The sequence below is a fragment of the Protobothrops mucrosquamatus genome, unplaced genomic scaffold (assembly GCF_001527695.2).
Source record: "Protobothrops mucrosquamatus isolate PMUCROS unplaced genomic scaffold, P.Mucros_1.0 scaffold1366, whole genome shotgun sequence".
NCBI lineage: Eukaryota > Metazoa > Chordata > Lepidosauria > Squamata > Viperidae > Protobothrops > Protobothrops mucrosquamatus.
Window position 1 is genome coordinate 121,370 of NW_015387557.1, and position 22,685 is coordinate 144,054.

At 38.1% G+C, this 22,685-nt stretch overlaps 1 protein-coding gene across 1 annotated transcript in view; it reads left to right on the top strand.

The window, feature by feature from the left end:
* The window catches only part of HOOK1 (hook microtubule tethering protein 1), a 29,959-nt gene extending 23,865 nt beyond the window's left edge, over positions 1-6,094 (top strand). Inside the window, exons 17-22 of the mRNA XM_015821624.1 lie at positions 1,505-1,539; positions 2,606-2,688; positions 3,391-3,491; positions 4,434-4,535; positions 5,101-5,169; positions 5,894-6,094. Coding sequence (XP_015677110.1) covers positions 1,505-1,539; positions 2,606-2,688; positions 3,391-3,491; positions 4,434-4,535; positions 5,101-5,169; positions 5,894-6,064 — 561 coding nt within the window. The 3' untranslated portion in view covers positions 6,065-6,094. The remainder of the gene's footprint in view (positions 1-1,504; positions 1,540-2,605; positions 2,689-3,390; positions 3,492-4,433; positions 4,536-5,100; positions 5,170-5,893) is intronic.
* The last annotated feature ends 16,591 nt before the right edge of the window (positions 6,095-22,685 follow it).

Consider the following 22,685-nt stretch of genomic DNA (forward strand, 5'->3'; position numbering starts at 1 on the left):
CGGGCCATCACGTCAAGGGCATCGTTGGGGTGGCCCGGGGTGGAGATGTACAGCTGAGTATCGTCAGCGTACTGATGGAAATCCACCCCAAAGCCACGAATGATCTCCCCCAGCGGCTTTACATAAATATTGAACAGAAGGGGAGAGAGGACCGACCCCTGAGGCACCCCACAAGTTAGGGGTCTAGGAGTCGACCTCTTGGATTACATCCATTTGTTCAGTGACTGTTCAAAATTATGTCAGTCCTGAGCAGATGGTACTTACAGCAGGTCCTTGTATTGTGGCTGTTGCAGTGTGTGTTTATGGTCAAGTGATTGCGATTTATGATATTCCCTGCTGGCTACCCATAAGCGAAGTGAGTGGGGAAGCCAGCAGGAAGTTGAAATTTGTGGTCACCCATGGTTCTTTCATTACAACCCACGCAGTCTTCACTTAACCACGGCTATCGGGACTGGCAGAATTGCCCTCGGTAAGTGATGCAGTCACGTGACATTGCACTTTACAATCACTTTGCTTTGCAGTGGCAGTTCCGGTTCCAGTTGTCATCGTAAGCAGAGGATTACCTTTATTTCATAGTAGAACATAAGTGAAATAAGTTCTAAGTACTCTGTAAAAATCTAGTGTAAGTTATATTACAGAATAAGAATGTACAGATGTTCGCTATAGGAGGCCTTTCTTTGTGTGACAGCATATGCATAATTTACTATAGTTAGAAGGCTATTTGTGTCTAAGTATGCATACAGGAATCAGTTAACTTTGATAATGGGATACTTTTTTCTACAGAGAAGTAATTCTGGCCAATAGTGATTCGTATTAATGCTGATTAAATTTTGAACCTGAGTTGTCTTTTTGGAATATGGCCTCTGGCCAGTTCCAAGATAAAAATGTATATATGCATGTATGTATACAAATATGCACAGTGAGTTCATTATTTTGAAGAAAGGATTATTCAGGCTTGATTTCAGTGTAAATTAACAGCTTTGGTTAAAGCAGGAAAGCTGAACGTTGTACAAGATTTTTGTATATGTTTATAACATTTTTATGTATGTCGTTAATCATTCCTTGGAGTTGGGATATCTTAATTTCAAAGTAAATATTTATTCTGGCTCTTGTCCCATAGTTAATTGCTTATTGCATAAATTACAATTAAAACATGCATTTTAAACGCAAACACAAGTGCATGACATATTTTAATGTTGGGAGCTGTCAGTTGTTCATGAATGACTAAGAAAAGATTTCAAATAGGAACCAGTGTGATGCACAGCCATTCCTAAAAAAATCACAGGACAATGAGGATATGGGAAACACATAGGCTAAATATAACTTTCCTTGTTTTTATCTGATATTGAAGTGAGATCTTGAAACATTGTCTGTTCCAATGAGGTTATATAATGAAGTAGTACTCAGTAGTTTTTATGTTCCTCTGCAGTGGGATTGATCATAGTTAACGTTTGTGTGTATGATTGTTCAATGGATCTAATGACATTATAATTATTATTTCCAGTCCAGTGAATTGAAGCAGAAGATAGCAGCCCATATGTAAGTGAAACATTTATATTTCTTTGTATGCATGTGAGCAGGCATGAGAATAAGACTTTTTTTTTACAACTTATTTAACTAACCTTTTTTCTGGTTTGTAACACCATTATGGAATTTTATTAGTAGTAAAATATATGCATAATATATACGTAAAGTTGGGGATCATGGACAAGGAGGGTTTTTTGCAGTTGTATGGTCCCCTCTCCTACCTTCCCAGACATATTCATCTTGTAACTCAGACATGTCAAACACAAGGCCTGGGGACCGGATGCGGCCCGCGAAGTGGTTTCATATGGCCCGCGAAGCCATCCTGAAAACAGTGAGGGAATGGCCCCTGCTGCCTTGGCCCTGGCCCAGGCCAGCCGGGAGCCAATGTACAATTTTGTGGTGGCCATCTATGCTGAAACGCATTCAGTCTTAGCTCCACAAGCCGTCTAGAAACAGCGAGGAACCAGCCTGCCGCGTCAGCCCCGCCCCCTGGGTGCATGCTGGGGAGGTGTCACCCTTTGTGAGGAATGAAGAAATGGACTATGCCTTGGCGCTTGCCCCGGTCCCACCCCCTTCTGCCAGAGACCCTCAGATCTGTCCCATTCCTGCCCAGGCCCCCACAGGCACCCTTGATGCGAACGATGTAGAGCTGGCCATGCCCACCCAGTAGGCCACACCCACTCCATCCACGCCCACCCAGTAGGCCAAATCCACCCTGGCCACACACACCCCGAGGGCAACCGGAATGCTGATGCGGCCCTCAATGAAATTGAGTTTGACACCCCTGTGTAACTCAATAATGGTGGATTCCCCTTAGGCATTCATCCTCCAAACCTTGAGAGAGAATCAGGGTTTGCTCAGGAATTCATAACTGTTAGGATAAATTATGTGCTTCTCACCTAAGTTATCATCTTGATTTGTTTTTTTTTAATAGCGTTGTATTGGTTTTATGGTGGGATGCAGTGTTTTAGTGTTTCACAGAATTGTAAGGTGAGAAAGTAACATGCAGGTTTTTTTTATATAAAATAAAGTAAGTCAACTATGTTGTCCTTTAGTTAAAAGAGCCGTGTACTTTCAGGGAGAAATTAAATGAAGTCCATGATGAACTGCAGAAGAAGGAAGCTCTTCTTGCAGACCTTCAACCAGATTTAAATCAAAATGGTAAAGTAATAATAATAATAATAATAATAATAATAATAATAATAATAATAATAATAATAATAATAATAATAATAATAATAAAGTTGGAAGGGACCTTGGAGGTCATCAAGTTCAACCCCCTGCTCAGGAAGGTAATCCTATACCATTTTGGACAAATGGCTGTCCAGTTTCTTCTTAAAAACTTCCAGTTTTGGAGCGTTCACCGCTTCTGGAGGCAGGTTGTAAAGTGATCTGTTGCCCCTTTCACTTTTTACTACTGGTATACTTTATTCCTATTGCATATATAAACTTTGGAGGACATTAAACTTTTCTCTATTAGGTGTCTTTTACTACCCAATGTATTGATAAAATACTGCAAGTAGATAAATTGAAGGATACATCCTTTTTTTCTTTGTACTCAAAAGTCATATTTTATGAAATGCAGTATATATGATATCTTTGAGCTGTATTTCTGAATACTAAAGTGAATGCAGCTGGTTATAAGGCAAAAATGAGGACCTTGTGGTCCTTCAGATGTTTTATTAGAATCCAAATTTTATCGGCATTAATGGGATCACAATCTGTAGCCTTAATGGATTACAACTAATTACTGATCCTGTAGGCCTCCAGAGCTAACAATATTCACATTCTAATGTTATTGGTTGTTCCAGATTTGGATATATTTATTTCTACTAATTATTACATTGGCTTTTCTAATAATAGCACAAAAAATAGAAGAATTAGAAGCTGCTTTGCATAAGAAAGATGAAGATATGAAATCAATGGAAGAGAGATATAAGATGTATTTAGAAAAAGCAAGAATTGTGAGTATTATTTTCTGTAATGAATTAGTTAAGAACTCTTGACCTGGAAAATTGTCCCAACCCCACATCTACTCTTTTAAAGCTACATTAGTTCTCTAGTCCATGCTTAAGTTTCCTAATTTAGTTAATTATGTGATAGTATCTAATTAATCTTATTTCTTCCATTCAGTTGTGTCTGGTTCTTGGAGACTGCCTGGATAAGTCCTTGCAGTTTTCTTGGCAAGATTTTTCAGAAGTGATTTGCCATTGCATCCTTCCTTGGGCTGAGAAAAAGTAACTGAATCAAAATTACCCAGCTGGCTTTGTGCCCAAGGCAGGACTAGAACTCAAAATCTCCCGATTTCAAGCCTGGTGCTTACAACAAAATGGCTTTCAATTGTTCCTTGTGATCTAAAAGAATTAAACAAATAAAAAAACAAACCCCCAACATTAGCTTACTCTGCTTTTCCAGGAAAGGTTTATCTCATCTTGGAAAAAAGAAATAGAATAAAATCTATGGCACTCTGGATTTTTACTTCAGTCACTGATAGCTATATCAAAAGGATATATGCACTGTATCCTTTTCATTTAAATGGAAGATTAATAAAAATAATCCCTTCAAACTATGTCACAAACGTCACATATGATAGGCATCAGAAAGCTTTTTCTCAGCTAGACTGTAACTGTAAAAGCAAAAAAGCAGAGCAAAATTGTTGATGTAAATTAAAGGAGCAATAGACTGGAGCTATAGGCTAGACTGGGAGGTAGAAAAAACATTCTGGAAGAAAGAATAGGAGTCGCGGTGCAAAATTGTTCCAAACATTTTTAATAAAGGTGGCTTGTTCAATTAGAATGGCAAACTTTAGACTATTTGACTGATGCAATTGTTGCATAAGTTATTTCTGAGTTGATTTTGTAACTAGATAAGAATAATTGCAAACATAATGTATGTTCTTTCTGCAGGTCATAAAAACTTTAGATCCCAAATTAAAACCGGCATCTGCTGAAATAATGTTGCTAAGAAAACAGTTGGCAGAGAAAGACAAAAAAATTGAAACACTTGAGGTATTATTTATTTATTAAATTTATACGCCACTCATCTTACCATCAGGCAACTGTATTTTGTATATATTTATTAAATGCATATTTGCTTTCTGCTCATGTGAACACTTAAGGGAATTTACGACAATAGAACAAAACATAAAACCAAGCAGTAAAACTAAAGCAATATGAAACCATTTTAATGTATTTTTCCTTCTTGAAATGGTAACAACCAGTGTGTCTCAACCTGAGCTACTTTAAGAGCTGTGAACATCAATTCCTAGAATTCCCCAGCCAATATTGCTGACTGGGGAATTCTGGGAGTTGAAGTCCATACCTTTTAAAGTTGCCCAGGTTGAGAAACACTAGTAATGAACTAAGAACTGCCATAAGACATTAGTAAAATTAGGCCAGAAGGAATGTGATTAAAATCTGGATTTATTACTGAAGATAATATAAAGCAGTAAAACTTAATCTTTTTTTGAGGCTTATGTTGCTTTCAAAATTATGCATATAGTAATCAATTTATTGCTTTGAATGTCATATAATTTCTTCTACTTACTTTATATTTCCCACAAATTCATTTTAGGGTCAGTGTAAATCAGTCAGGATTCAGGAGCATGAAGAAAAGTTAATTGTATCTGCATGGTATAACCAGGTGAGCTACTGTACTTGTACTGCACATGGGAAAGAACATTAATAAACATGGGTGAAGTCCAAATATATTCTACTGATGAAAGCATCTTCCTATGATAGATTTTCCACTCTTCCATTCTTCCTTCAAAGTAAAATTCTTAATCTTTACTTAACATTTTACTTGATTTTTAATGTTATTCATCTTCTCAGCTATTCTTGATCTCAGTATTGTTGTTTGTTGTCCCATAGCAGATACTGAGCATTTAGAGGCCTCTATGTCTCCCGGAAGGGTATTTGTGTGTGAAATAACACCAAAAATTGTGCTTCCTGTTTTGTTGCCAAATGGTGGTGTAGTCTGAGGAGGGCTGGAGGCCACAACTTATGAGTGTTATAGACTGTCCATTCCTGGAGTGCTGGAATCTATAATTGTCATACATTTTTCAGTAGTCATATTCCAAATGTGATACTTCTTTTAAGAAGAGCTGTTTCTGGAAATTATTCCAGGAGTATCGTGCATAATTTGTGAATCAATTATATAGCATATTATCTGACTCCTGTGCATGTTTAATGCCTGTTGATTATGCCAGATATTAAGTATATCTCTTCAATAAGCCAGAAAAAAGGAAATAATATATGCATTAATAATTTAGCAGTACAGTAGACATCAGCCATCATAAGGTTTAGCTTTATTTGAGATTGAATGAAGAGAATCGTGGATTTAAGTGATTTATCTTGTTTCTTTCCAGAGTTTAGCATTTCATAAACTAGGAATGGAATCCAGACTTTTAAGTGGGAGTACTGTCTACAAGGATGGCCATTCGTACCCACCTGCACAGTCTTTCCTTGCTCAGCAACGGCGGTTGACCAACACCCGAAGGAATCTCTCTGTCAAAGCACCACCTACACCGTCAGATTAAGTCATAGAAGATAGTCTACCCTAAAGTGTCCTTAATTTATTTTATTATTTCTGTTTTAAAACATCAGACAAAGAATAACCTATGATGCAGGACATCAGCTGTTTTACAAATGGGATCTATATGCTGCTAAATCTAATTTAGCCAGATGATAAGAAACAAGAGACATTTCAATGTCTCTGGAGATTCTCAGTCATCCAGGTCATGGCTGTCCCAAAGGTGCTTTTACAAGAGGCGACTGGACTTGTTTTTCTTTGAAGACATTCATTTTGCTTCTCCTCCAAGAAGCTTTTTCAGCTCTGACCTTATGGTGGGGAATGGAAGGATTTATATTCCTTGCAGACAGCTGGTCATTTGCATTCTTTTAGGGAGTCGTAGAGGCCAATTTTGACATAGATGGCCTGTTTGACCCCTCTTTCCATCCAGCAATCCTCTGTGTGCAAAATGTGGACTTTGTTGTCTTCAAAAGAATGGCCTTTGTCTTTTAAATGCAGACGGACGGCTGCATTTCCTGATGGCCAGTGCCAAACACCCCGTTCCAACCTCACAATTCAAGAAAGGAGAGCAGTGACATCCCTAGGAAGAGACCCAAACATCACCATCCTGCCAGCTAATAAAGGAAGATGCACAGTTATCTTGAACACAGATGACTACAAGACCAAGTTGAACAGACCTCTGAAGGACACTGCTACGTTTGAGATGCTGAAGAGATATCCCACCAGCAGTTGGAAGAAAAACGTCATTGATTTCTTGCAACACCTATTGAAGGACAATATCATTGACAAGACACAATATTACTGTCTTTATCCTGGGGAAGCCACTCCATGCATATATGGACTCCCCAAAATCCACAAATGGGGAATTCCACTCAGACCAATTCTCAGCAGCAGCAACTTTGTCACCTACAACATTGTAAAACATCTAGCCACTTCATTAGCGCCTCTAGTTGGCAACACCCCCAATCCCATCAACAATCCATAGGACTTCAGCAGCAAGATTTGGAAACTACAACTGGACCATGGTTTCCTATGATGTGACTTCCCTCTTCACCTGCATTCCAACAACTGAAGCTGTCAGGGTAGTGAAGAAATGACTGCTATAAGACAGCACCTTGGGTAACAAAACCAATCTCAGCCCAGACCACATATGTGCCATGCTGGACCTCCGCCTGACCACTACCTATTTTAAATAAAAGGAAGGTTTCTAAAGACAAAAACATGGCTACGCCATGGGTTTACCTGTGTCCCCCATTGTGGCCAAGCTCTACATGGAAGAGGTAGAAACCACAAAGCCCTAAACTCTTTCACAGGAATTCCACCCATTCACTGGACGATACTTGGGTCAAGATGAAAACACAAGAATTGGAAGTGTTCACCAAACATATCAGATATATATCAGACACATCAAATTCATGCAGGACGATATTGAGGAAAATAGTCTAGCCTTCCTGGACTGTGCAGTTCACATTAAAGAAGACAGAAGCCTTAACATTGAAGTTTGTAGAAAACCCACCTACACAGATCAATATTTACATTTTGATTCTCTCCATCCACCAGAGCACAAAATGGGAACCCTGCACCACTGAGCTGAAAGCCTGCCTACCAGCAAAGATGGGGGGGAAAAAAACCAAACTAAAACACATCAAGGAAGCTCTTGGAACGTGTTGCTATCCCAACTGGGTCTTCATCAAATCCCAAAATAGACCCAGTAGGAGCTCCTCCATAACAGAAGAGAACAATAAACAAACCAATGTTGTCATTCCATATGTTGCAGGAATATCTGAAAAGCTCAGGAGGATCTTCAGCCAACACAACATATGTGCCCACTTTAAACCCAAGGATACACTAAGGCAGAAGTTTTGTCCAGCCCAAGGATAAAACACCCAGACACAAACTAAGCAACATGGTATATGCAGTGCAATGCAGTGAGACGTGCAGATCTGTTCATTGGGGAAGCAAAACAACCACTTCATAAACACATGGCACAACATAGGAGAACAAACCCATTAGGATAAGATTCAGCAGTCCATTTGCATTTAAAAGACAAAGGCCACTCTTTTGAAGACAACAAAGTCCACATTTTGGACAGAGAGGACCTCTGGTTTGAAAGAGGGGTCAAAGAGGCCATCTATGTCAAAATTGAACAGCCCTCTCAACAGAGAGGGAGGGATACATCATCTATCTCCAGTCTGCAAGTTCCAAGAAGTTCCTTGGAACACAGTTCCACATCCATTTAAACTACTCAGGTGACCTTGAGGACACAGATAAACTTTCAAGTGGCCTCAACAACTCTATAAAAGAATGCAAATGATCAGCTGTCAGTAAGGAATATAAATCCTTCCATTCCCCACCATCCAGTCAGTGCTGAAGAAGCTTCTTGGATTAGAAGCGAAACGTCTTCAAAAGAAAAACCAAGAAAGTCCAGTTGCCCCTTGAAAAAACACCGTTGGGACAAGAGACAGTTAATGTTTCCTTTGGGATTCTAAACAGATTGGGGATATGTTTAAAAGCACAGTTCTTAAAGGATTTATATTTGCTGTCAATTCTATGTTGTATATAAAGATGTGTAAATTGTCATCGTATTTAAAGTTCTACTTAAAAGTTTTCACTCCAGGTTAATCACTGGTTTTAATAAGAATATTTTTGATTAGTGATATGTCTGCACAGTTCTTTTTCTTTAAAGTTAGTTTATTCTTTAATAGGAATGTTTTTCATTGGTGATATGTCTACACAGTTCTTTTTCTTTAATATTTGTTATTCTTTAAATAACATTGCAACTGAAAATTCATGAATATTAGATTCATGGCAAGAGGTTCATCCCATATTCCCCACAGTAGAATGAAATAATTGATTTAATCAGTAAAGCTGTAATCCTATTGAGTTCTCCCCAAGCCCTTCCATTCAGCAAAAAGTAATTAGATTTAGAATAACTTAATCCTTATTTTGACACATAAAGTTGTTGTTTTTCTTAATAGTTGAGTTTGTTTTTAAAAACCATGACACAATATTGATCAAGATAGGAGGAACTTCAAACACAAGAGTTTTTATTAAGGGATGAAATGTACGTTTGCTTTCAAGAACTTTAAATTTTCCATTAAAAGAAAATGCACATATTCAAATTAAACAGAATGGAAGAGGTCGAAATTATTCTATTTGAAATTGAACTATAATGCAATACAATCTTGAACTCACGCACCTCAAATAAGATGAAACCTATAAGCTGGGATTTTTTTAATAACGTTTTTGTATTGTTGTGCACCAAATTTGTAACTGAAATTATAGTGATAGTTTTACTATTTTTGCATTTTAAAACAGGCTTGAGCAAATAACTTCAGTATCAAATGGTTTTGGGTAGGTACAATACCACAAGTTTGACTACAGGTGGTCCTCGATGATGGTAATTAGGACTGGAATTTTTGTTGTGAAGTGATACCATAATGTCATATGACTCTGCCATTTTATGATGGCAGTTCCCACATTCCCTGGTTACCATTGTTAAACGTGCACTAGGCAGATCATTAAGCGAGAGCCTCACATAATTACAACGTTGAACTTCCTGCTGGCTTTTCTATTGACTTTGTTTGTAAGAAGCCAGTAAGGAAGGTTGCAAATCGTGATTACATGTCTGCAGGATGCGGCAACGGTAAGAAATCTAGGCCAGTTGCTGAGCACCCAGATTGTGATCATGTGACCACGAAGGCACGGCAATAAGCAGAACTTGAAGGACTGGCTGTAAGTACCACTCATTTAGCACTGTTGCAAATTCTAGTGGTCACTGAAGGAGTGGTCATTTGGGACATTTTTGTTTCATTTTAAACAATAAAATTGATAGTATTGCAATAGGTATAACGACTCAGGAATAAATCTTGATGAATTCAGTAGCATTTATTTTCAAACAAGTACATACACAATTGCAATTATATGTATAGTCAAATAATTTCACTTTTTTTCCCAGTTTACAGTTCTCAGCATTTATATGTTTGTTGATTGTCTCTTGGGTTTTGTTCTTCGGTTGCGTTCCACTTGCTTCTTTGGGATTTGATAGTTGTCAGAGGCTGTTTCATTCATTGTACTAGCCAACACGCACTAGACCACAATTTTGCTCAAGTCAGTTTCATTCACAGTAATGTGTGTTGTGAAAACAAAACATGACTACTGTTGGCAAATAGATTTGTACCAAATTTCAAGAATATAGAAAAATATTAAAAACCTGAAGTTCATCTTACCGGAAGCAAGAAACTTAAAATATTTATGACTGACTAGCATCAAAAGCTGTTTGCATTAACCAGTTGAGCTAGATTATGGTCTAATAGTTACGTTTTGGCCAGTATATTTCTGCTGCTTAAGTATTTCAGTTTGCACATCTTTGTATTAAAGAACCAGGAAAAAACATAGCTTTTTAGTAATTCAGAATTGCATCTTTACTGTAACTTGATTCAAAAGCATACTTTTATAGAAGCAAACTCATTTTTTATTTTTTAAAAATCCATGTAATAGAAAAGTTGACTTTATTAGTAGAAAAAGTCCAAATTAGATGGCTCAATAAATATAATTATTGCTGCTCCTAAAATATTTCTTTTTCTTTTGCATATAATGTCTCACCTGTTCATCTGCAATAGATCTAGAATATAATTCCTTTACCCAGGATAAATTCAAATATTTATGGACGGAAAAAATTGATAACCAGCTCTCAGTTTTAATGGTAGCAATATTCTCAGTCATGTTTAGCTTGTAATCCTAAACTAGTTTAATATTATCAACATGTCTGTGATTTTGTAGCTCTGTCTTACTAATTGCTTCATTAGCAATTGCTTCATTAGTGACATAAAGGTGATGCTTTTCAACTGATATTAGTGAAATTATTGCTAAAAAAATTAAATATGCATGTAGACTGTACATATCCTGGACTGAATTATGCAGCCTAGCAGAATGTGGGTGCCTCACACTTTGATATACACATAAATATATTTATGTGTTTCCACACTCAACAGTAACATAACTTTTATGATATTGCAGTTTATTCTTCTGAAATATTGGGGATGATACAATGTAAAGTCTGGGGACAGTCCTTTGGAATAACTCTTGTCAACTGAATTTGGAGTTGCCTTTTGGTACAGCACTTATTTCAAAACATAAACTACCTCCTTTGAATAATCTAATTTAAATAACTGATCAAAGCAATTGAATCCAGACTTTTATACCTCTTTCGTAGTCAGCAAAGCAAAAATTAAACCAATTAGATTCTTTTTAAATTGATTCTACAAATTCATTCTTTTTTTTTTTTACAATTAGAAGTGAATTAATTGATTTTATGTCACTGGTACTATTTCTCATAATGTAGAATATTTAACTGTGGTGATACTTAGTAATGTGTTCCCTGTATTGATTATCTGAATATTTTCATTAGATTCCAAAATACATGCTGGCATAACTTACGCATTGACATTCTGGTTATGTATAAAATAAGTTATTTTACTTATATAAAGAAATTACATTTTAAAAAAGAAATTTGCTTTTAAGCTTCTATCTCATTTGACTAAAGCAGTTCTTAGAATCAATGAAAAGCTTCATTTAAAGACTAATGTATTTTTATTAAGATGAAATACGTTTTTATCCAGTAAGTATTTGCTTGCGATGATATACTTTTAAGCACTACTAATTATTTGTTTTCTCTTTTAAGTAGTAAGTGTGAGATATTTTGGGTTAGACTTTTCAGGTTCTAATGTGTATGATATATGTCTGTATTTGTGCAAAGAAAATGAACTGTACAGAAATAGTATAAAAATAATTTGCACTACTTTGTAAACCTGGTTTTATTCTTCAAGATGTTTTATATTCCCATTAAAATTAATATTAATATTATGGTCTTTAATTATTTTATATTGTATTTGTAATCGAATGTGTGTTGTCAAACCAAGTGCATATTCCTAACAACTGTAGCATAAGTTTACCACAAATTTAATTAACAAGTTCTCACAATCAGGAGGAAGAGGAGAGAAGTTGATGTCCAAAAGAAGAAAAGCAATGCTAATGTAGCCGAATCTCCCAGATTTTTTAAAATGCATTTTATAAAATTCAGTTGATTTATGAGGAAAAGGTTTGGGTCAGTTGAATGTAATTGAATTGGGCTTGTTCTTATTGCCTGAATGGACAAGTCACAAAGCATCTTGCTTGAAGCCACCGAGTCCTCCTATCACATCAAGGAGCTAATTTCCTGGTACATAAGATCTATAAACATATAATCATCTCTCCCTACCAAAAAGATACTCTTATCCCTATACCTCCCATGTGTTTATTGAATGTAAGGGACATAAAAACCAGACCCCAATTAGGACCAAGGATGAGTAAAATTCACATATTCGTTCAAAGCTGCCACCTAAATGTATGAATCTCAGTTTTTCTTTCTGCACTCAAATTATTTCTATGCCATTCCAAAAGGAATTTCTAAACTAGAGAAATTCTTAACTAAAGATTAAAACAATAGAAAATTTTAAACTATATTATTCTAGATCAGGATTGGACACCCAGTGACTTCAACTACACTTTCAGACTCGAGGCCCCCTCTGAATGTGAATTCTAAAAATTTGAAAACATAAGTTAGCACCCTTTTGAACTGAGAAATCCTTAAAAGTAATATGAGGCCCAAAACAGCATCAATGGAATCAAAAACCAAAGAAAACACCTCAGCCTTCCTCAAACAAAATGTAAAAGTCGCGTATGAAAATGTATTGATGGAATCTTACAATATCCGTTTTCTTTTAACGAAAGGTGTACATCTGCACGGATAGTAGTTTAGTTGTCTAAACCGGGGGTCCCCAACCTTGGCAACTTTAAGACTTGTGGACTTCAACTCCCAGAATTCCTCAGCCAGCAAAGCTGGCTGAGGAATTCTGGGAGTTGAAGTCCACAAGTCTTAAAGTTGCCAAGGTTGAGAACCCCTGGTCTAAACTGGGGACTGGGGCAAAAGTGCAGTAAAATTAAGAGACCACTGAGTTTCAGACCCATGTATTAGAAAGGTAAGTTGTGCAACTCGAGGGTTAGTGAAATCATCACTGTGATGTGCTGTATTGCAGCTTCAGGGGACAATCCACCAGTTTCAAGATACCTTTGGGCAGTAATACCAGTTACAGCAGGAGTCCGTAACTATGGCCCTTTACCACCTGTGGACTTCAACTCCCAGAATTTCTGAGGCAGCATGGGAGGTGTCCCCGGGACACAAAAGGGCTATAGTTACCTACCTCTGGGTTAGAGACTTCGAAATATTGGCACTGGAAAACTAGCAAAACGTTTGGGAATGCTCAAGATTTATGGTGGGGATTTATATTGTTCTTTATTATTAATAGGAGAAAGTGGCTGCAGCTGCTATTTTATTACAGCCCTTTCTATGCTTTATGACTTGAGCCTCTTAATATATTGTTCCTTGCTAAGAACTAATTGTGGAACTAGGGATAGAAAAGCAGCATGCAGACTTAAATATGAATGGATAAATTTTTAATCTGTTATAACAATTGTTGCTTCAGGATGAATGTTCTTTGGTGCAGCTGGGACATTAGTCCTGCAGAATTAATTAGTAACATACTTTAAGAGTTTTGTTCCCACTTTTTACAGACTCTTTGCTAAACAACAACACAAAACTAAAAACGAAACCTCATGCCCCAGATTCAGGAACAGAAACAGTTTGAGACAAGAATAACAACTTTTGATTTGAAATGCTTATTGTCCCTGAATAATTTTGTCTAAAAACGTAGATAGAATTGTTTCCTTAATGGAGACATCCCAAGAATGAGGATCCTATTTGTGTGAAATAACGTAGCTAGGCTGAACCTCAGAACCTCCAACTCAAGGTGATGCAATAGAACAGGGATCTCTAAACTTGGCAACTTTAAGATTCTTGGACTTTAACTCCCAGAATTCCCCAGCCAATCATGCTGACTGGGGAATTCTGGGAGTTGAAATCCACAAATTTAAAAGTTGTCAAGTTTGGAGACTCCTGCAATAGAACAACCAAGAAGCAATTGGTGGTGATTCAGCAACAAGAAAGGACCTGTTCCTGCCACAGCCTACGAAGGCAGGCACTAGTCATTGAAGCATGCTTTTTTTAAAAAAAAAATGCATACAAGAGGTCATAATTTTATTGCTATGTCCAATTTATTTTATCCTTTCCTAGCTCAAAGTAAAATATTATCCATAGATTATTATGGGGTCCTTGACGCTCTCTGAGCTTGGTGGTTTTCTTGCAGATGTTTCTTTACCAAACTAGCAACATCATCAGTCCTAGAAGAGAATTGGGTTTGCTATTTTTATACACTAGTCACTTGCCCTGTCAGTGTTGGTAAGAGTTTTCTTGGTAGTTTGTTGATTAGGCTATTTATCAACATCAGGGGTCTTCAGACTTGGCCCTTTTATGACTTATGGACTTCCAACTCCCAGAATTCCTCAGCCAGCGTGCCTGGCTGAAGAATCCTGGGAGTTGAAGTCCATAAGTTATAAAAGGGCCAGGTTTGAAGATCCCTGATCAATACCATAAGTATCGGCTATCCTTAGAATATCTTCTATAGCTGGGAAGAAATGTTCTAAAAGCTAGTTTTAATTGCAGAAGAAGCTGCAGTTAATTATGGTGTGAGTGAAAGATCTTTTAGCCCTATTTCTAATTCTGAAAAACACCAGCCCGATGCACCCAACCAGGGTTTAAAAGCTAGACATGGATATGCTCAGGGGTGTCAAACTGCCGGCCCACAGGCCGGATGCATCATAGCAAAACCGCGCCCACCCCTTTGCTGGCAAAGGCAAAAAAAGTTGCAATACATCGCGACACGTTATGTTGCGAGTTTGACACCCCTGGATATGCTGATGGAGGGAACTCACCTCTTGTGAACTATAGGGCAGTGGTGGTGAATCTATGGCATGCGTGTGAGAGGCGGCACTCGGAGCCCTCTCTGTGGGCACACACACTGTTGCCCCAGCCCCGCCTTCTCCTATGGCCCCCTCCTCACCAGCAGCCCCCCCAGAGGAGAGTCGCCCCCGGGCACGGCCCACATGAAGCAGCACAGCCAAGGACATGGTAGCTGGGCAGCGGGGACAAGACTCTGCCCTTGCACTCTGTCGCGCATAGATGATGCTGCAGGGCACGGGCAGAGGGTGTGTCCACCATGGCACTGCTTGGCTGCCTGGGTGATCTGTGGCGAGCCGTGGAGGTGTTGGGTGGCCCAGCGGGCAGGGTGGAGCAGGGACAGGGGTGGGTGGTGGGTGGTTTTGGGCACTCGATCTTTAAAAGGTTTGCCATCACTGCTATAGGGCCTTGGTCACCTCTGTAACCAAGCAACATGTTTTGTCAAAAGAAGATGGAGCAGAAGGACTTCCTCACTACACTTTTTATATCCTTTCAGATCTTATTCCATAGTTTTTCTTGAGCGTTGAGTTTAATTTTTCCAATAAACCGATTGCTTGTCCCTATTTTTCCTAAATGGTTTTTTTTTTTTGTCAAAATTTGATTGTTTTATGAAGTCTCTAAATGTCTTTATTTTCTTGTATATATGTGCAGCTCTTAGCACATTGTTTTTAATTCAACAGTCTTTAGGAAGTACTTTTTAAAACTTTCTGAAAGTTAAAGAACAGTTAGCAGTTAAATCATGCTGCGTAGGGTGCAGTTCTATGCATGTTTATGCAGCTGTAAATCTCACTGTGGTCAATGGACTTTACTCTCAGACAAATGTGATTGCAGTCTTAGTTGTGAACAGTTCTCATACCGTGGAATAAAATGTTGCTTTACAGTGTGGAAATAATGCCCCCTTGTGGTTTAAACCTGCACTGATGGCACTTTTGTCATGGAAACAACGGGTTGAATTTCTCCCATAGTATTTGTTATGTGTACCAAATTAATAACAAACACGATTATAGATAAATACTAAAAATAAGGGAAATTCATTAGCTACCATCAAGTCCACCATTTTAATGTTGCCTAGGTCCATTTGTTTTGTGAGTAATCGCAATCCATTTTTCTTGGCATTTGAACACAAAATAGCAAGGCGGTTACAAATTTTTGATTTAATAATAGATTATTCAAGCAGCTCTTCTGAATTAAGTGTAATATTTTCTTTAAATCTAAACATTTAAATTAAAGTGGGATTGTTTTCATACCAAAGGAAATTCAAGGAGTTCATATCCATATGTGCTAAACAAACAAAAAAAAAACCCCACCTTAATTTCCTGCAGATTTGGAATGAAGCAAAATGTGTCTGGTTTTATATATATTTTTCTTATGCTCTTTTTGCCAAAAACCAACCAATGTTTTTCCACTTTGAACTCAATGCTATCAAATCTAAACTGATGCACAATTATTTACACGACAGCAAACAGATAAAGAAAAAGATAGCAGTTGCCCAGAGTCTGCAACCCTGAGGCTTTACAGAAATACTAGGTATGAAATTAGAAGACAAATGCATGGCATTAAATCATTCATAAAAAGAAAGCATCTTGCTTAGCAATGACATGTAATTTATAGAGCAGTGTTTCTCAATCCTGGCAAGGTTAAGATGTGTGGACTTTCATTCCAAGAATTCCCCAGTCAGCTAGGCTGTTCTAGAATAATGCACTTTCATTCTTGGGCTGCCTTTAAAGCTATTGTCCACGCATTGTTGAGTGAAGAGGACACTTCTCAAATGTGGACAGAAAGACATGCATCAAAAGAAAGGGCTGGGATGAACACCACATCTTCATCCAACTATGTACAGAGGAGAGGAAGCATAAGACTGTCTGGTTACATGGGACCCATACATCCAACAGTGCTCAGGTCAATTCTGCAAGATTGATTTACAAGAGACAGCTTAATCGTTGACTGTTTAAAATTAGGGCCATCAGATCTGAGCTGAAAAAGCTAGCTGCCACCGGGTGGTAGTATAGTGGCTTCTTTCTATCTCTTTGCTGCCATTTAGTGGTTGTCAGAAGTCTTGCAGTTCTGGTTTTGGTAGCACTACCCATTCTGGGTCTAGAACAGACATGTCAAACTCACAATGTCACGTGATGTCGTGCGACGTATTGGGACTGTTTTGCCATTGCCGGCAATGGAGTGGGCGCGGCTTCTGCGTGATACGTTCGGCCTGCTGGTTGGCAGTTTGACACCCCTGGTCTAGAAGGATGGGATTTTTGCATTCATAGGTCATATTTGAACATCAAGATCATTCTAAGCTAAGCCAGCATGAGAGACGAGAGTAGGCAGCCTTCTTCTGTGTGTATAACAGCCAGATTGGGGCTAAGATGCCATCCGTTCCAGCTACATAAAAGTCTCATTGGAGAGCCAGAGTTATTTAAGAGTTATTGCAAACATCTGCATAATATGTGATTATAAATGATGTTCGCATAGTAAACTTTTAAAATAAGAGGCATCATCTTCAGCTTGTCAAGACAAGAAAATATATTCAACCTTCCTTCCAATGGGATGGAATGGATTTCATTACAGCTTGAGATAATTCATTCCTCGCTTGTTCTGTATATTTGATGGCAAATGGGGACGATATAATTCAAGAATAGCTTCGGTGTGGCTCTCAATCACACAATTTTATGCAAACTCCAGATTTGCAGATAATTTTCATTCTGGCACTAAGAAAAGAGGGAGGGAGGAATCCTGGGTGCCAGTAAAAATGATTTTATTGGACCCCAGCTTGTTTTGAAAATGAATTCCTTTCTCAAGGGTACTCTAAAAGCAAAATAATACTGACAAAAGCATTAATATATAAAAAGGCTTACAATGTGCATACAAAAATATTATTAAAATTAGCTATTCTCCTTATGTGTACTCTGGCTGATTCAGTAAGTGTCTGAAATAGGATTGTTTCCAGGCATTAATACAAACAAACGTATTAATAAAATAACAAGTTCTGTTTTGTCTTAGTTTAGTTACCATTGAGGAGAAAATAATAAATGTTCTCTCTTCTTTATTTCCTTACTTGATTACCCCATCCTCCTTTTGAAAAATTCTGATACTGGTAAACACTGGGAAGAAAAGATCAGCAAATTATTCCAGTAGCGAGTCAGTTACTGGTTATACCACCCCTGGGGGGGGTGGTCTGTTGAGCAACAGTTGATGGATCTCAGTTCTTCGGTGCTGATTTAGGCCACCAAGCCACTGAAAAGGTCAACGTCGGCCTTCTTTCCAAAACTGAGAGCTGGTTTCTAGCAGAAAAAAAAAAACATAGAACAAAGCAGAGAGCAACAGTCATGTCCCCTCCCTCAAGAAAGGGCTAAACATCTGAAAGTGCCTCTGCATTTTGGTACTTTATTATTATTATTATTATTATTATTATTATTATTATTATTATTATTATTATTATTATTATTATTATTATTATTATTATTATTATTATTTAGTTCATTGCAATTTCAAATTAGAGGGAAGCAGCTATCTTCAACTATCCTCTACACCAGTGGTTCTCAACCTTTTTAATGCCGCGACCACCAACCGGTTGTAAGTTGAGGACTAAACCGGTCGTAAGTCGAGGACTAAACCGGTCGTAAGTCGAGGACTAAACCGGTAGTAAGTCGAGGACTACCCAACCGGTCGTAAGTCGAGGACTTTTCCTGCCCGGGAGCGCCGCGCATGCGTGGTTCCGCCCCCTGCGCCGGCCGAGGCGTAGCTGGCAAGCGGCAGAGACGGAGCAGGCCGACCACCAGCTGGCCCAGCCCAAGGGAGGTAAGGCACCCGCCGGAAAAGGGAAAAAAAAATGGCGGACAGCCTTGCTTGCCGACCCCCGTGAAATGGTCGATCGACCCCAAATGGGGTCTCGACCCATAGGTTGAGAACCGCTGCTCTACAGGTAGTCCCTGATGTATGGCTGAGCCCAACATTTCCATTGCTAAGCAAGATGGTTGTTAAATGAATTTTGCCCCATTTTATGACCTTTCTTGCACAGTTATTAAGTGAATAACTGCAGTTGTTAAATTAGGAACACAATTGTTAAGTGAATCTGGCTCCCCCATTGACTTTGCTTGTCAGGAGGTCACAAAAGGCGATCACATGACTCCGGGACTCTGCAACCGTCCTAAATACATGCCAGTTGCCAAGTGTCTGAATTTTGATCACATGAACATGCAATGGTCGTAAGTGTGAAAAACGGTCATAAGTCACTTTTTTCAGTGCCATTATAACTTTGAATGATCATTAAACAAATGGTTGTAAGTCAAGGACTATCTGTACTGTATATTTTTGCTTTATTCTGGGGGTTTTTTGGGCCTTCAAGTAAGATTTTGCTCCTGGTGAATACACATGCAATTTTCAAGGCAGCATTTGCTATTGAATTCTTCCCAGAGCTAAGATGAGCAACTGGCCACAATCATCCCACTGGTTTCTGTGTCTAAAATAAAATTAGAACTTAAGTTTCTGTGCTCCTAATCCGGTGCCTCAACCATTAGACAAAAATTATCTCTCATCTTCAACATTAGCACCGTCCAATACTAATGTTTACTGAAAATGACCCATGGAATTGTGTCAAATGTTGGGGGGGGGAAGACACAATTATGGAGCCATATAGGCATCGCTAATGTTCATGACTTGGGCTTTCTGCCCTGTTGCAGAGACGTTTGAAGGGACCAGAACTGAGTAAATCTGAACCTGTTCATCTTTTGGGATAGCCACTGAGAGCTGGCTGATTAGCTTTTCTACACAGAAGTTCTATTATCTGTTTTGCAGTTTATTCAATTCAACATTCACTACCTGAGACATAATTGTAGGTATTTCACATTGAGTTACCTATCTGAAGTTGCAGGCTAAATTTATTAATGTAGCTTTCAAACATTGCAGACATATTGCTGGGGGGAGGGGGGGAGAAAAGAAAAAAGCATCTTGCTGATATTTACTGAAAAGATGAGCTGAGCTTGCTTTTCAAAGCTCCGTGGATTAATTAAAGTTAAAATGTCATTCACGTATATATCATATGCATTTTTCCAGGCACAGATGTCTGTCTGGTGCCAATATGCTGTTTATGTACTTATCTGTCTCAAGCACATGGCCATGGACATATGCCCTTCTGGCACGGGCACACCATGTAGTGTGAGACGCCTATTAGGCTGCTAATGAATCATTGGCATTAAAAAGGATGGGTTGACAGAGAGAACAGAATGTGGAACTTTTTAGGAACAACGTATCTTACTTTTTGAGGCATCTTTAAATTGCAAAATGGGAGGCAGATGATTTGTGGGTACGCTAACATCTGCAGGGCCTGAGTAGACAGCCCGAAATGCAACTGGACTTTTCACATGTTTCAGAAGGGGTGTTTTTGGCACCGCAATTATTCTAAATCCTAATGCTGGTGATGAACAGGAGGGCGACGGCTGCTAAGGAATTCTGAACAGCCAGAGCAGATGTTTGGCTTATATCAACAGCAGGAGTTCTACATATTTGAAATGGGGAGGAGAATATTCCATTTCTTGGCACAGAAGTAATATATGTTGCCTTTCTCTGTTCCTTCCCCTACCACGATCTGCAACAGCTTTTGATCCAAAGTCTGAGAGGAAGTTTCAAGAGCTAAATTATTGGGCAATCTTGTATACTAGACATGGAGGCCTTAATATATTCGTTAGATTTATACCCCATCTTTTCTCCAACAGCTTGAGCCAGGATCAATTTACATGAAAATCTCCATTTTATCTGAACCACATGGGTTGAGCTGGGAGAGAGTGAATGACTTGATGTCCTTCAGTGACCTTCTATGGCTGAGGTTAGTCTTCTCATTCCTAGGACACCTTAACCACTGCAGCAAACCAAACTCTAAAGTGGTTTTATTGGTAGGAACTATATTTTAGGATCTCAGGGAATAAAACAGTGAATATTATAAGCCCCAAATTCTTTTCAAACCTGGATTTTAATCAGAGCTGTATAAATCAAGTAGTAGCGCGACCAATTACTGTTGATTGAATATGTTCCATAGCAAGACACCTCTATCCCTGCCTCACAGTATTTCTTTGTTTGTTCAAAAGGTAGCTGATAGAACAGATTAGATTGTTACACATGTTTTAATTTGAAAAAAGGGCCTATATTAGTCTTCCTGAAACTTTGGGAAGTCAACTGGCCATACCTAAGCCAGAGGAATTATAGGACTGACTTAAAAATATTTTTAATTTGATTATTTTAGTCCTGAATTTAAATATACCTATAAATATATAGTAAGGGTCACTCTCTCATACTCTGTACCTAACCTATTCCTCAGTTTGGGAACATTCCTCACGAGGAAATAACTTCTATTTCCTTCTATTTTAGAAAGCAAATAGTTTCACTATTGGAATTCCTTTTAAAAATTGCTATTTGTAAACATATTGAACACAAGTGTCAGACTTTGAGAACAGATGGGAAAGCAGGATACACAGATGGAAAAATCTTCACTTCCTTAAAGCTACAGGGAAGGAATAGTTCACTCTTGAAATTTATAATACAACTATATCAGGCATATAACTCATGGTTTAAAAAAAAACTCCAATATATTAAGATATTTATGAGGTACATAAACACTTGTTTCTCAGGGCATCAAGCATTAACACGTTTCCCAGCTCTAATACTGTATTGCTACTTCATTGCTGTCACACAGTAGCAAAGCTTTCCAAATTTCCCACAGTGCTATGAATTCTGGAAAATGGCCCCACTCTTTTCAAGGCTTTCAGATCTTCCTCAAATGTATTCATATTAAAAAATAAATTTGACCTTCATGATGGACCCGTTTTGTTGGGGTCCATTTCGAGGTCAAGGCTGTGGTAAACATTTTCATGCTTGTATTTAGAACCCTCGAGCAAGGGCTCAGCACACAGTGAGTAATTTTCTCGTGTTATTGTAAGTGAAACAATAGGATCTTCTGGCACATGCTGCTGAGGCACCACTTAGTGCCAAACTCCGGAGTCCTGTAAGCTAGAGAATGCCAAGATGACAATCTGGAGAGCAGCAACTGAGGAGAATCCATCCATCCTTATAATGATCATTCCTCATTTTATTACCTCTACTTTTTTTTAAAGTAACCTATTTCTATAATAAACATTTTTGTATACAGATAGTCCTCAACTTACCCTACTACCATAATTGAGCCCCGAAATTTATGTTTCTAAGTGAGAAATTTGTTAAGTGGGTTTTGCCCCATTTAATGACTTTTCTTGTCATGTTTAAGTGAATCATTGCAGAGTTAGTAATACGGTTGTTAAGTGAATCTGGCTTCCCCATTGACTTTGCTGGTCAGAAGATCGCAAAAGGGGATCACATGACCCCGGGATACTGCAGTGGTCATAAATATGAACCACTTGTCAAGCATCCAGATATAAATACTACCTGTATTTTGATATTAGGAGCTAAGTTACAGAAACCCCATTTTATTCTTAAATCAAGAGGTCCACAGTGTGATTTAAACTCTCCCTGTTGTTAATGTGTATCACACGAACATTTCACATAAAAAATATATTCAGAGCTTTGCTCTCAGCATTGTGACCACCATCTTGAATTTCTTACCATACACTGCAGGCATACCTGAATCTTCATCTAGAAAATTCCTCTGGATGAATCTGCCATTTGGGAAATGAATTTTCAAAACAAATTCCTACAACTATTTTGCTACTTTTGGGATGATTGAACTGAGTTCTATCATTACAAATAACGAAGC